Source organism: Eleginops maclovinus, chromosome 9, assembly GCF_036324505.1.
Source record: "Eleginops maclovinus isolate JMC-PN-2008 ecotype Puerto Natales chromosome 9, JC_Emac_rtc_rv5, whole genome shotgun sequence".
Lineage (NCBI taxonomy): Eukaryota > Metazoa > Chordata > Actinopteri > Perciformes > Eleginopidae > Eleginops > Eleginops maclovinus.
The window spans coordinates 15,146,777-15,161,292 of NC_086357.1; the positions used below are offsets into that span (position 1 = coordinate 15,146,777).

At 40.1% G+C, this 14,516-nt stretch overlaps 1 protein-coding gene across 8 annotated transcripts in view; it reads left to right on the forward strand.

Moving 5' to 3' along the window:
• The window catches only part of LOC134869505 (3',5'-cyclic-AMP phosphodiesterase 4D-like), a 100,788-nt gene that overhangs the window by 71,441 nt on the left and 14,831 nt on the right, over window positions 1–14,516 (forward strand). For 5 of the 8 annotated variants that reach the window (XM_063891176.1, XM_063891177.1, XM_063891173.1 and 2 more), the window contains 6 exons: window positions 10,224–10,415; window positions 11,118–11,159; window positions 12,499–12,535; window positions 13,304–13,377; window positions 13,462–13,511; window positions 13,942–14,054. In XM_063891176.1, coding sequence (XP_063747246.1) covers window positions 10,224–10,415; window positions 11,118–11,159; window positions 12,499–12,535; window positions 13,304–13,377; window positions 13,462–13,511; window positions 13,942–14,054 — 508 coding nt within the window. The remainder of the gene's footprint in view (window positions 1–10,223; window positions 10,416–11,117; window positions 11,160–12,498; window positions 12,536–13,303; window positions 13,378–13,461; window positions 13,512–13,941; window positions 14,055–14,516) is intronic. The other 3 variants (XM_063891178.1, XM_063891179.1, XM_063891174.1) reach the window with 1 other exon arrangement.

Consider the following 14,516-nt stretch of genomic DNA (forward strand, 5'->3'; position numbering starts at 1 on the left):
GCCCTGCGGGCCTCAGCCCATGTCAACACACTGCGACGTGACGCACAGCTCACTCTGCAGGAGGTCAAAGGTCACCGCGAGCTGCCAGCATGATGCTACATAATGTAAACGAAGAGTCACGTTACCTCTGGCTCATCGAGCGTACGAGTCATGTACAGTATGAGAAGCAGCTGACAGTATCAGTGGCCTCATTACGCGCCTGCAGCTGGTCAGGCTCACCTGTACTGACGGTGCTGATGGATTCCCCGTCTACAAACACCATCTGTTTATTCCTGTACTTGTCACAGGAATCTATTGCCCTGTGTATCCCATACCTGGATCTGATTACCGCTCTGACGCTGCACAACTTCACTGATACAGTAGAGTGACCCATCTCTCTGCATATAATTGTTTGTGCAATAAATTATGTTAGGCTTTATCCTCAGATTCAAGTGTTTCCCCACGGCTCTTGGAGATGGCGTGTAAATAAGAAGCTGACTAATAGAGTATGCAATACTGTAGACACACAGAATATTCTTCATTTAACGCCAGCATACAGAGTAGTGTAGAATAGAAAAGCCTGAAGAGCTACTCCCTGATTTCCCTTTATTATCGGAATATTTATGGCTATATAAAATGTGGCCTTCGTCCCAAGAGATACACTGTTTCACATAAAAACAAAACACAGCATTTAAGCAAACTATCAAACCCTAATACAAACATATCACATCAGACATTATGAAAAATTAGTGATGTGAACAGTTTAATCTCTCCCTTTTACATCCAGTGTTTGACCCACGTCAACCCAAACTGATTTGGTATTGCTCAAGTTTTTTTTCTCTTTGGTTGAATAGGGTAGTCAAGTTTTTCTGGAGTAGATTATAGTCAATAATTTATTGTTTTTGTGTCTGAATTTTACGTTGGTGATCACCTGCCAGAGAAGCCTCCCTACCAACTTCTTTTTATATTAGGAAAAGTCTTTGTTTGCTCCGTCTAAATAAAAAGCAGACTAGGAAACTTCATTAACATATCTAGGGGAGACCGTAACCTGTCTCTGTTAGTAGTGTCTGGCGTCAGATGTAAATGGCCGCTCTTGATCTTCCACTAACTCCGGGTCGATGAATTTCACCTCCTCCCAGTCGATGTTGTAACTGGTTCTGGTCTGATGTTCACAGACAGCTGTTGTTGGCCGTTTATGTTCATTCACTCTCTTGTCTGGGATCCTCGCCATTTCACAGATGTGCTGAAGTGTTCCCCACAGCTGTCAGACGTCATAATGATGTCATACATAATGGGATATCTGTCTTTAGGGTTTAACAGCAGAGGTCTTAACATAAACCTTTCTGGAGGGATCAACCCACATTTAAAACATTTAAAAGATGATACATTACTCTTTTGTTCAGATTGTACAGTCACGCATTTCCTTGTTAAATCATGTTTGACCCCTGATGAGGACTTACAGCAAAAATTGGCTGGTGGCTCTTTATTGGACTGGAGCCCAAATCATTCACGCAATTTCACAGCTGACTCCTCGACCCGCTGAACCTCAGGACGCCTCTGCTTCAAGTATCTGGAGTCATTCCTCTGTGTTTCTACAACAAACACGCCTAAACAGAAATCCCTCTGCGTCCACAAACTCAGACCGCTGGTTTCCAGCTTGTATCTTTTGAGCGTGTTTCATAGCATCTTTTGTGTTGGAGTCTTCTATTTGGTGGAAAATCAGAGGGAGCATTGGGCCGGGAATAATTGCAGGCCTGAGAGCTGGTCGATCGCCGCTGCAGTGACAGCCATGAAACCACAACTGACGTCAGCAGACAACTGTGACTGTGTTTGAGTTTTGTGTGTGTGCTTCTGTAGAATATAGCACAGCTACAACAGGGGTCCGAGTGTTATTCTGACTTCTCTGGGACTCCAGGAATGAAGATCAACCCGGGGACAGATGAACTGAACAGACAGAGGCCTTGTTATATTATTTTGTTGCAGTAGTTTTATGTGACTCAAAGGAATAAGGATAAAAGGCATCCACATGCAGCCTGCTCCTGTTCTGTTTTGTATAGGTGAACTTGATCACCTACATACAGTTCAGGGCTCTGCCTTCACAGCAGGATGCCAGGTAGGGTCAACTACATAATGTTAGATAACAAGAGTGCAGTAATTTGATAAGATGGTGAGACGTGTATGAGTCTTTATATATACAGTCTATGGTGTGAGTGCGTCAAAGATGCTGTCATTACTTTATGTTACATGACACATGAACATTGACTCAGTCATGTTGAAGCTCTGGTTCCTGCACTAAGTAGATAGCTATTAATAATGAATTACGTACAAATGTGCAAGTGTTATTGCTATGACCAGGAAGGGCTTTATTTTTCAAACCTTTGTCAGGTTATTTATTCTTCAAAAAATGTGTTGTTTCCCAAATATTTAAATGCATCCATTCAGCTTCTCCTTTTCCATTACCAATTCTGTTAATTGAACTATACTGATATCATTTACTGATGGGATCAGTTCTAATTTGTATGCCTCACTGCTTTGAATTCATTTGGATTTTTTAAATATAAAACAACGCAAAGCAACATTTTAATGCATATTTTATTAACATTCAGAGAGAAACTATATTAATATGGCTCAGTAATGCCAAGTGCTATACCTGATCCCCTTTATCAATAAGGTCAGTAATGTAAGGACATCATAAATAACCTTCACATGATGTCAGCATCTTAAAACATTTGAGTCTAAAAGTTAAAGAAAGACTTGGAGAAACCCCCCCTTTCCCACTTTCCCCTGTCACCGTTGTCTTTATCTTCTTGTGTCCCGCTGATCAGCGATGTGATTGGCTGCTTCTGGTTTGCACTCTGCTAATTAGCGGAGGAAGTGGCACACTCCTGCCTTAATGCCGGACTCAATCACTGTAAACTGAAAGGCGCCAATTAGTGCCGTTTGAACATGATTAGAGGAGCGCTCGGCATGGACTGTTGCTGGGCAAAGACAGACTGTGTGTGGGTGTGTGTGTGGTTGTGTGTTTGTCCGTTTGTCCGTGCCCTGAACCTGCCTTTCCAGTTGCGCACCAGTGTGATGTAAGGTTGTTCGATTTTCAGGTCGATTCTGGAGCCAAATCTAGATCTCTACTGCTGGGGCTATAATCGCACACTGCCTGTGTGTGTGTTTGCGTGTCTGTGTGTTTGTGCAGGTGTGTATGCAGGGTTCTGTGTGATTCTAGCCCGGAGTGTTACCCTCCTAACCATTTTCTAATGATGTTAATGCTCATCAACCACTGTATGGATTTCTGTCCGGTTGGATGGGCCGAGCTAATCACTGACATGGACTCCACGATCAATTCCGCTTCGGAGGAGTGAATTAGCCTTAGAGCCGCCCTGCAACTCAAAAATGTAACCATTTGAGCACCAGCTTAGACACACTCGTAAGTCTGTTAAAATGTATCTTTTATTGTATGCATAGGCAGACCATAGCATTATCGCAGAACCACAGTTGAAACCAAAGACAGCAAACAGTTGCTGAACAGTTTATAAGATGTTAAGATAAGGTTGTTTTTTTTAAGGGCTTTTCCCCTTTTCATTTGATGGAACAACCTTAGATAGAAAGTGAGTCAGAGGGGCATGCAGCAAAAGGTGAGAAAGCCACATTTTAATGGGACCACTGCAGTTAGGACTAAACCCTTATACAGGGGCCACCACTCTACAAGGTCAGCTTCAGAGGCGCCCTACAAGTCAAACAAGGTACAGCTAGCTTTCTGGAGAAACTCTGAACTCCAAAGACGAGGGAAAAGATCCTTTTTCAGCAGTCATCCATGGTTAAAACAATCTAACTCAAAAAGATATAGTAATATCAGATTTTCTTTTAATCTATCTACGTTGTAGCTGCAAAAAGTCAGAAAGTTAATGCTTGTGATCTGGGTTTTCAGAAGGTACACATCCACAGAAGTAGAGTTTAACAAGGTACTTGAACTCACAAAAAAACGTCTAGTCTTTTAGATTCCCTAAACTACAACAGCATATAAAGATAAAATGATACAACTAGTGGAGAAAAGTGGTTGCTACTCTGGTTACATGCATAATAAAGTCACCCGTATCAGACACACAAAGCGGCAACTTCTACAATGTCAGTATGTGAAGATAATTATGTGCCTATATTATCTGATATAGGTCAAGGATTTCAACGTTCTTCCTCCTCCTCTTTCTACTTTGCTTTCTTCTATCTCTGTTGTGGCAGTAATCAAAACAGATGTCTGTAGTTTTCAATGGTAGGAGTCCTTCCTCTGCCTTTAGGTCAAAGATCACACAGAAAAATAATAACACAGCAGCTGGCTTTACTTGGTGCAACCTTATCCTCCCCTTGGCTATATTTAGAGGGACATGAGCTACTCTGAGATCAGATGTTGATGTTGGACTCAGAGTGTATGCTCTGTTTGGACAGCGATCCACAGGCCGGTCAGGTGGATGGAAAGAGCAACTGGCTCTTCATGGAGGTGTGTTTCACGCCACTGTGACTGAACTCAACACTGGAAATAGTTTTCTTAAGGGAAGTTTATTATGTCATGATCTTTGCATGTCATTAAATGTTCAATCTTCCTCTCTCTACACTAGAACTGCAGCAATACAATTAGTGCTAGGTGTTAAATCAAATGATAATGATAGTTTCATGGTGTTTCCCATTACATTTTTGTATAGTGCTTGGGTACTCAGATTGCCTAGTCTTTGTTTATCCAGGGATTAACTCATACATTGTATTTCCACCACTTGTTGCCACTTTTTGTAAAGCCAATCAGCTGAAAACATAGTGAGGCCAATGATTGTCTTACTTCAGAGCACATTTTTTTGTTGTTAGAGATATTCCAGATGATTTGAAGGGGGTGTTGTGTAGTTTACTTGGTCATTGTCAGTGTGTCGATTGCCACACCCCCAGTATGGAGTTAGCACACCAAAACAACTATGTACTGGACAGGGCAGCAGCAAAACCTATTTCAACACGTACTGTAAGCTTTCCGTGAGACAGTCCTTTCCAAATCCATTTTCTGTGCTCTTTTTAAAGCCCCCAGACTTTATTTATAGAAGAAAAAAAATCACTTCGTAGAACAAGGATCTTCTGGACCTTGTGCTATGCACACACACCACACATAGTGTACAAACCACACACTGTGACATGTGAAGGAAAGATCTGTTTGGCAGGGGGGTGCATGGGGGGGAAGCGTGTTGTTTTTCTGCTGCTTTCAGATCAAATGTACAATGGGTTTGAGGTGTAAAGCAAACAAACCCTCCTCACTCCCTTAGGTCTCTCACACCCAAACACACACACACACACACACACACACACACACACACACACACACACACACAACACACACACACACACTCTTTTACACACCCATTGCCACACGCACACGCACACACACACACACACACACGCACACACACACACACACACACACACACACACACACACACACACACACACACACACACACACACACACACACTTTTACACACCCATTGCAACTCAAAAAAGGGTTCTATGTAATTGCTCCATTCTTACAGTATGCTGATTTTCTTATTTGTATCATTTAACTTCATTAGTACATTAATTTTGAGCCTTTTACTCTTACTACACACACACACACACACACACACACACACACACACACACACACACACACACAGACATACAAATTCACAAAGTGTTCCCTGTTTTCCTCCTCTCCTCGTCACCTCTTGCCTCTTTCCTGGTGTGATGCTTTAGGCCCCTCGGCCAATTCCCACGCTGCAAGGAAAGAAAACAGGAGGGAGCGTGTGTGTGTATATGTGTGTGTGGGTTGACCTTTGACACTGGTCCTGTGTTGTCCACAATCAGATAGCATCTGGCCTTGATGCTTATTTTCTGTATCACTATTACATGCATAACAGAAAGTTCCTCAATCCCTCTGCCCTGGTTCCCATGAGCACAGCACGAACATGCGTGCAATCATAATAACTGGAAATGGACATACGTTTCCCATCCTAAGGTTTTAACATTTTGTACAGTTACAAAGGCCAACCCTAAGGAAAGGCTTTTTTAAGATAAAATCCGCCTGGGATAAAAACTGGGCCTCTCAGCATGGCCTAACATCAAGGAGACTGCAACCCTAACCCCTTAACCCTGTGTGACAGCAACGCAGTTCACCAGCTAAAGAGCAGTTTTGACATTACTGTAACTTCATGTATGTAGCTGTTAAAGTTTACTGTAGTCTCTCCATTAGATACATTTTAAGTTAAAGGGAAGAAATAACAGTTGTATTCCCAACCATTGGTTAAGGATATCTCTCAGCAGTTATAGTTATAAAGAAGAAACTAACTAACTATTTATTTAACAATTAAAATAAAGAAAAAGGTCCCTTTACTGAAGTTAAATAGCTTGTTTTGTCTAACCCTTTTGGAGTTATCGACGAAACATTATATGGCTTAATGTTTCCAGCTCTGTAATCCTGACTCAGTGTAGTCACTCAGCTTGTCCAAAGTCAAATGAGAAAACACCATTTTTTTGGGGATGATTAAATGAATTGATTGCCACTGCAGCCTTTTTCAATTTGGTTTCAAGAAAAAAAATGGTCTTCTTAAATATGTTAGGAGCGCAAACTAAACATCCTGGGAACAAAAGCAGAGGTTCGGATGTGGGTGGTGAGGGGCGTGCGTGTGTGCGCGTGTGTGTGTGTGTGTGTGTGTGGGAGAGAAAAGTTAACTAAAACACAGATAAAGAGAGAAAAGGGAGGCGTCATTTACGTCAGAGAAACGGAGAACAATGCTGGAAGCAGATGGAGCAAGGTCAACTTGTTTTGTAGCCTACTGCCTGCCTGCCTGTCTGTCTGTCTGTCTGTCTGTCTGTCTGTCTGTCTGTCTGTCTGTCTGTCTGTCTGTCTGTCTGTCTGTCTGTCTGTCTGTCTGTCTGTCTGTCTGTCTGTCTGTCTGTCTGTCTGTCCTGCCTGTATTACTTGTAGTAGTTATTGTTGCTGAAGTTGTAGAACAGTGCGGTTGCTTCACAGAAAAAAACATGTATTGTATGTTTCATTTTAATTAGTATTGCACTGATTTCAGTACTACTACAGTGGAAATTAAAATTACAAACAAGATGTCATAAGGAATGACAAAACAAAAAGCTTCTTAGGATGGACCAAAATATAAAAGACATAATCTGATTAGTCTTGTTTATGGGACATGCAGTTCCATGTATCTCTCAGTAGAGGGAGCTGTCCCCTATCAGACACTTCTCCTGCTTCTTTGAGTGAATGACCAGCAGGCAGCACTGTGAAAATATTCTGCCACCAAAAACATCAATACATCACTATAAATCAAATAAAAAACTATCATACAGTATTTATTTATTACATTTTTCTCACTGCCCTTATTGGCATTCATTCATCATAGTTTGTGTGTTATTTAGTTCGTAGTGCTTTAATATTTCAAAACAATATTTGACTATACATCTGTATTATTCTGTGAGTGTCCCCCACAGTGTAATCCAGCTCTGATACAATGAAGTGAATAAAGCTACACCTTTAAAAAACGAATATCATTATTGGAGAAAATGTTTTATAGGATAGTTCTTCATCTAAAGCCAGAATTGTTTCCAAAAAAACAAGGTCAACAAACTGTAGTCTGACCTTAAATATGACATTTTAATTTCACAACTGACAACAATTAGTGCTTGAAGGACAATACTGTTTTATTGTCCTGAAGCATCATGCTTCAGCATCATGGCTGCTCACTCAGAATTGCGACTCAATAAAAGACAAAAAATACAATTTGGAGGGTCCAGAGAAAATACTAGTCTAGAAGTTCTACTTGCGGTCATCTAGAAGCAATCAACCAATCGAAACGAAAAGAAAAAATGTCCTTCACATATATATGCATGAGGACGGGAGAAATCACCCATGCCATGCTTTCGAATGGGAGGGCTTATCTACGTAAACTCCGTCACAAGTCTCCCAGTTCCCCTCTTTCCTGGGAGGCAGATCTATTTATAGCTTCTGACGCCACCGCTCTCGTCTGATGGAGCCTCGTCACGGCCGACTACACTGAGTCCGGGGGAGGGCGGGGGAGTAAAACAGGTGAGATGTAGTTGAGTGTTATCATTGAGGTAAGCCCTGCTGCAGCCCCACCACCCCCCGTCCTCTGCCATGTCACACCAATCAGGTGTGAGATGCCGAGCCCCATCACTGTGCTGGATACATACCCCCCCCGCCCGGTGTCTGTCTCTCTTTGTATCTGTGAATCTGTATTTTATTCGGCATCGATTGCATAATAGCCATCTCTCATTTAGCCGGCACTGGTTGCTATTGCTGGAGCGCTGGAGGCAGGCTGAGCTAAAAATAGAAACAGAAGCAACCTTCCAGTGCTCTGCTTTCTATTGTTATGACCAAGCAAGATGGGGGGGGGGGGAGAGTTATGACGGATAGCAACAGTAAATCTGTTGTTATCTGTTGTTGTGATAGATATACCTTAAAAAGGACCACTGTATCTGCATAATGCTTTTAAAAAAACAATCTCTTCATACAATATAAAAATGACATGCACCAAAAGGGGATGTTAATTTTGGTAGAATACAGAGCAGACGTGAGTAGTTTTAACCCCAAAAGTGTTTGTTTTGTCTTCAAAAAGAGTGCAGTAGTCGAGCAAACCACAGATGATGGTGAGGCTATAAAAACGAATTGTATGTTGGAGGCTTTTACTTCTGTCTCACTCAACGTCAAGAGATTCTCTGTCCCTCTTTGTTCATACTTCTTTATATTTTTTCTCTTGTCTCTTTTGTGCTTGAACTATATATCCCTCGTTTGGTTGAAATACATTTTTGTTTTTTTGTGCGTGTTTGCTATACCCACCCTTATTTCGACCCTGCAGATTGGAAGGATTTCAAAGGAATTATTTCAGGGCAGTCGGGCTGTGATACTGTTTGGTAACAGGAGTTGGACTGAAGCCGGCTTCTTTTTTTTTTAATACAAGTTTATTTTAATCATACCAATGAAATCCAATTTTTTAAAAAACAATGCTTGTAAACGCTAAGCTTATAAAGTTATTTGTTCAGTAATAGGGGTGCCTTTCAATGGGATGGCTGAGATGGGGTGATAGCGGGAGTTGCGGGGGGGTTGTATGGGTAAGTAGCTCTGCTGACGTACCACGCATGAAGTCAGTGTTGACGTCATACGGAGATAGCGGAGGGAAAGATGTGTGTGAGTGTGTGTGTGATTGCAAAAAAGCGAGTAATCACAAGGTCGGCTGTTTTACAAAAGTCTCACAGTTTGGGTCTACAATGTACTATGATAATGCATTTTCATTTGATCACATTAATATTTGTCACATGATGTTCGTGTTCAGGGAGCCTTATACTTATGAGACAATATAGACGTATCCGTCTTGTGTCTTTAGGATTTGTTGGGATACTTTATTGGAGTAAAAATGATATTTTGATACTACTGCAAGCTGCACTTAATCATATGTAGCGTACCTTATCCTTATTTTAGCTTTTTAGTTCCTGTCTCCATGTGTTGTCAGTGGGTACAGGAGCTGTTTTACATGATAAATGTATTTACCTTGACAATATCCTTTTTTTCCCACAAACACTTTCAACATTGCAAAAAGGTTCAGCATTCATATTTTTATTCTTATAGCTTGGTGGTTTTAGACTTTATTATATATTTTATAGCCTATACAGTTATTTGGGAGTCACTGCGGTTGAAGGGAATGATGAGCGGTGACCCCAGTTTGCTTTTAATTTGCTTATCTTGTGTTATTATCTTTTTAAAATGTCTTTATGAACATGATGGCTGGTTTTCTTATAATGTTCAGGTATGCAAATGTGGTTCATTAGCAACAGAGGTAATAGTAGTAGTACTACTTCTTAAAACTCACCTTTTTATTAAAGCTTTTAACTAATGATGACAACGCTCTGTTTTTACTAAAATCCATGTGTTATTTGTTTTACTTTCTTGTTTTGTATTACCATTGCTATTGTAGAAATGCTCTATATTTTATTGGGTGGATTTCGTGGATTTTTGACTGCATGCTTTGATACCGGCTGAAGGGCCTGTTCTTAATCCATGTAAAGCCCTTTGTGACGTTGTTTTGAAAAAAGTGCTGTATAAATACATGTATTATATTATTACAAGTAACATTAGCAGCAGTGGTTATGAAGTGAAAAAGAAAAGCAGTCTGGCTGAAACAGTCATATTTATGTATTTTCGTTTCTCCCTCTTTCTGTAGTTTTGATGTGGACAATGGCCTGTCGGTGGGTCGCAGTCCACTGGACTCTCAGACTAGCCCGAGTTCTGGTCTGGTACTTCAGGCCAACTTCCCTCACAGTCAGCGCCGCGAGTCCTTCCTCTACCGCTCCGACTCAGACTTCGACCTTTCGCCCAAAAACATGTCCCGCAACTCGTCCACTGCCAGCGACCTGTGAGTATTTTGAATATGTTACCCTCATGTTGCACTTTGCAGATTGGGATTGCTGATTTTTAAGTTGCTTCATGGTGCAGCAGATAACAGCAGGTGTTGAAAGGGTTGAAAGAGCCTGTTAATTAGACAATGGCATATGGATGTTTAAAAATGTGTGTGCTATTTATATATTTTCCATTTCGGTGCTGCATTAATCTCTGTCTTATCAAAGTCATTCATTATATGAGTATGCCCCCCACATGAAAAAATATATATTCATCACATCTTTTTTTGACAAAATTAGAAACATGGACAATTGTTGATACATGCAGAATATATTTTGAAATTGTAACTGAAGCTGAAGCTCTAATTTCAGACACTTTAATCTGCATTTGATGCCTTCATTTGATTTGTTTCACAATATATTGTGTAAAGAATCAGATCACATTGCTTGTATCACTATTGTTGTATTTACAAGGGAAACACTTGAATGTATTTTCAATATTCATGTCCTATTAAGCTCCATTTCTCTGCCATCTGGCCTTAAACACGCTATCGCTAGCAGAGTTTATGATAGTCTGGTCATACAACTTGAATCAAAAATCGAATCTTCGCTCAGAAACACTGTTATCCAGCCCCTGCCTGTTTATACAGCTAGATGTATCCATGCAGAGTGTAAATATGGCTTCTACCACCAATAGCTGTCACTCCTTTGTTTTGAAGGGAGGAGGGATTGAAGCATTGGGAAGTCAATTGGCTACCTCGGTGAGACAAAGTGTGAAGACTGCAGTGATTCCTTTCTCTTTGGGCTTTGCAATGTTGTCATGAATCAAACATATTTGACTCATGACAACATATTCCTCTTCCTTCTATACCCACCCTATCCAAAATTGTTCAATCAACACCAAACTGATCACCCCTGCAAAGAAATGAAACAGCCCCAGCAAGCATTTGATGGCTGATGTCACAAACATTTAAAGTGGACTAAACATTTGTCATTTAAAAAATCTTTTTTATAATCAGGCCAGGCTAAATTTGCAGAAATATTACGTGTCTTTTACCCAAAGTCAAAATGTTTGCTGGACAGACTGACTTCAGTCTGACTTTGACACTGTACGTTTCGCTGGCAGCATGGATTTACCCTAAAGTCTGAATGGTGAGGTGCATGTTGAGCTTCCTGAAAACTGTACCTCTCCCAAACTCCCAGCACACAATGCACGAGCACCACTCCTCACCTGCACATATTTGCAGTTTTATAAATATGTATCTTGGGGGCAAAATTTGTGAGAGCAGAATTAAACCTGCATTCAGTGATGATTGACCCTAATTGAACCACAGGTCTGATATTGGGTTCCTGTGTTGTCACGGCTAACCTTTGCAAAGTATTTGACTACTACACAATAAGTGGCATACAGGTCAGATAGCCTCCCATTGGAAGGCAGGTTTTCTATCCACCCAAAAGTCATTTCAATACTAATTTGCTTTTTATTTTAGCTCCACCATCTCTCAACAAAAATAACTGTGTTTGCTGAATTCTACCGTACAATTTTACCAATTACATGGAAAAAACGTTTCTTTTTCCTTAATGTTGAACAGGTAGACTCTCAGCTGGTTTGCTGGAAACAGCAGCCATGGTTCTACACAGCAAACTTCCAGAGGTCAAAGCCAGAGAATCAAACCATTAATTTACAAATTGTCATTGATATAACGTAAGAGTCATATAAATATAACTTAATGCAGGTTTAATGTGATCTGATTTAGTTGAATCTCAATGGGTAAATGCAATTCCTTGCCAGTAACTTAATTGCCTATGTCTTATATTGTGTTCCTCTTTTCTAACTTCCTCTGTCTTATCTAAACTGCTTGAAGCAGCTGTGCTTTGCTTTTGAGGGTTGAATAATATTCTGCAGCTTTGCCTCAAAGATATATTTGTATAACTAAAACACTCTGCCCTCCCCTCCTTATGTCCAGTGTGATATTAGAGAGCGACCATGGTCCAAAGCCAACTGTACTCCTCACTCCTTCTTCACAGTGCTCACATTAAGTTTATGTCACGAAGCGTTTTCACTGAACCACTGTTTGTGTTTGTCTGTGGTGTTTGCAGTCACGGAGAAGACATGATAGTGACTCCATTTGCACAGGTTAGTAGCATTGTACATTAGTGCTTTTATAAAAATCTGAAAATCCGAAATGCGCCGGCCACTTTTATTAATACAGTTCGTTTTAATGTTGAAGTGAAATGTAGAGGCAGTTTCATATCATGTGTTACTGTATTTGGTCTGTAGTGGTGGGTTTACATTTATTCCATTTTAGTGTATGTCACTAATAAATAATAACATTTATAATGTACTGACTTTTGATTCAAACTAATACTGTGTAATTGTCTTGTGGCTCTGTCCAGACAATCCACATTGCTCTTACTCATCGGTTTAAAGAATACTAGATGGTTAATTTTTTCACAGAAAGCACCCACATACACTCTTTGTACTGAACACTCTTCAGCGTTGGCCCATTAACACAGTCTGTGTACATGTTATGATTCCAGACTAATATGTAAATCATACTTTTGGCCCACCTGAACGTGGATATTGGTATTGGTATGGTATTTTTGGGTTCTTGGTAGCAAAAGCCTTGTGCCATTGCTTTCCATTACAATTGAGAGAAGGCAGACATTTCTACGGCTGATGTCTCTAACACTTTCAACTCAATTCAATACGATATACGTTGATAAATAGATCATGTACAGGAACAGTGACATATGCCTTTTTGATACTGCGTGTCCGTTTAAGGCCATCACACACTACTGTATGTACTCCTGATTTTAAGGGGCACTTGTCTAGGGTATCTCCATTCAGGAACCTTAATCCATCTCCAATACTCACTCCTCTCTTTTTTTAAACTCTTTTTAGGTTCTTGCCAGTCTCCGAACAGTCAGAAGTAACTTTGCCGTTCTGACACATCTGCAAGATCGTGTAACAAACAAGTAAGAACAGGAAGGACTGACTGAAGGAGTAGCTTCTCTAATTGTTCTTGTTCTGCTAACCCTTACTCCTATCCTTTGTTTCAGGCGTTCGACAAGCAGCAACCAACCGTCCATGTGTAAGCCATGTCTTCCAGGTCAGTGTTATCATCCCTGGGACACTAAGATGTATCACATAATGAGGCTAGCGTAATGAATTTCATCTTTGACATCCCTTGTAAAAACACACTTTCATTAACATGTTTTTATGTTTCTCCTGTATTACCCTCAACTCCTATTTTATATATGATTTTATATTACATTGTATTACATTATATATTATACTACTTTTGTAATTGTTATTAGTTGTATTATTATTATTATTATTATTAGTATTATTATTTTAAATGCTCAAAATACTTTCACGTTATTGTCTTTCATGAAAATACTGTTTTTATTTCATTGTAAATGTGAGAGATATGCTGCAGAGTTTGAACTTAATGGGTTTAAGTTGTTGTTTTAAATGTATTGAATATCAGTCCCTCAGCCGACCTGTAACGTGTCTGTGTGTGACCTCTGACCTTTCAGAGGAGCCCTGCCATAAGCTGGCGGTGGAGACGATGGAGGAGCTGGACTGGTGTCTGGACCAGCTGGAGACGCTGCAGACACGACACTCTGTCGGGGAGATGGCCTCCAACAAGGTGAGGGGACATTTGTTAGTTTTAATTTAAAAAAATTTAATTTAACGCAATTAAGTTGTATGCCTCATTGAATATAAGGCTTGAAAAACATGGAAACATCATCATATGGAGCAAATCACATATGCAAAAGCCCACATACAAAAAGAGGTGGAGTACTTAGGTCCTTCTCTCTTAAACTATTCACATTCACAACCCTTGTTCTCTCGTCCTTTCATCAGACAACTACATCCATACACTTTGTATACATTACAAAATGATATATGGATGGATAAGTAAGACAAGTAAGACAATTGAGATAAATATTGTCAATCACACTTCGATGACATACATAAACTAAAGTATAAAACAACTCATTAAAAAGGTAGAGGGTAAAAATGATTTTCTACTTACATAGGTTAATTTCATAAAACACAACAAATGACGGAAGCACTTTGCATTGCAGCAAAAAAAAAAGTGTTTTAT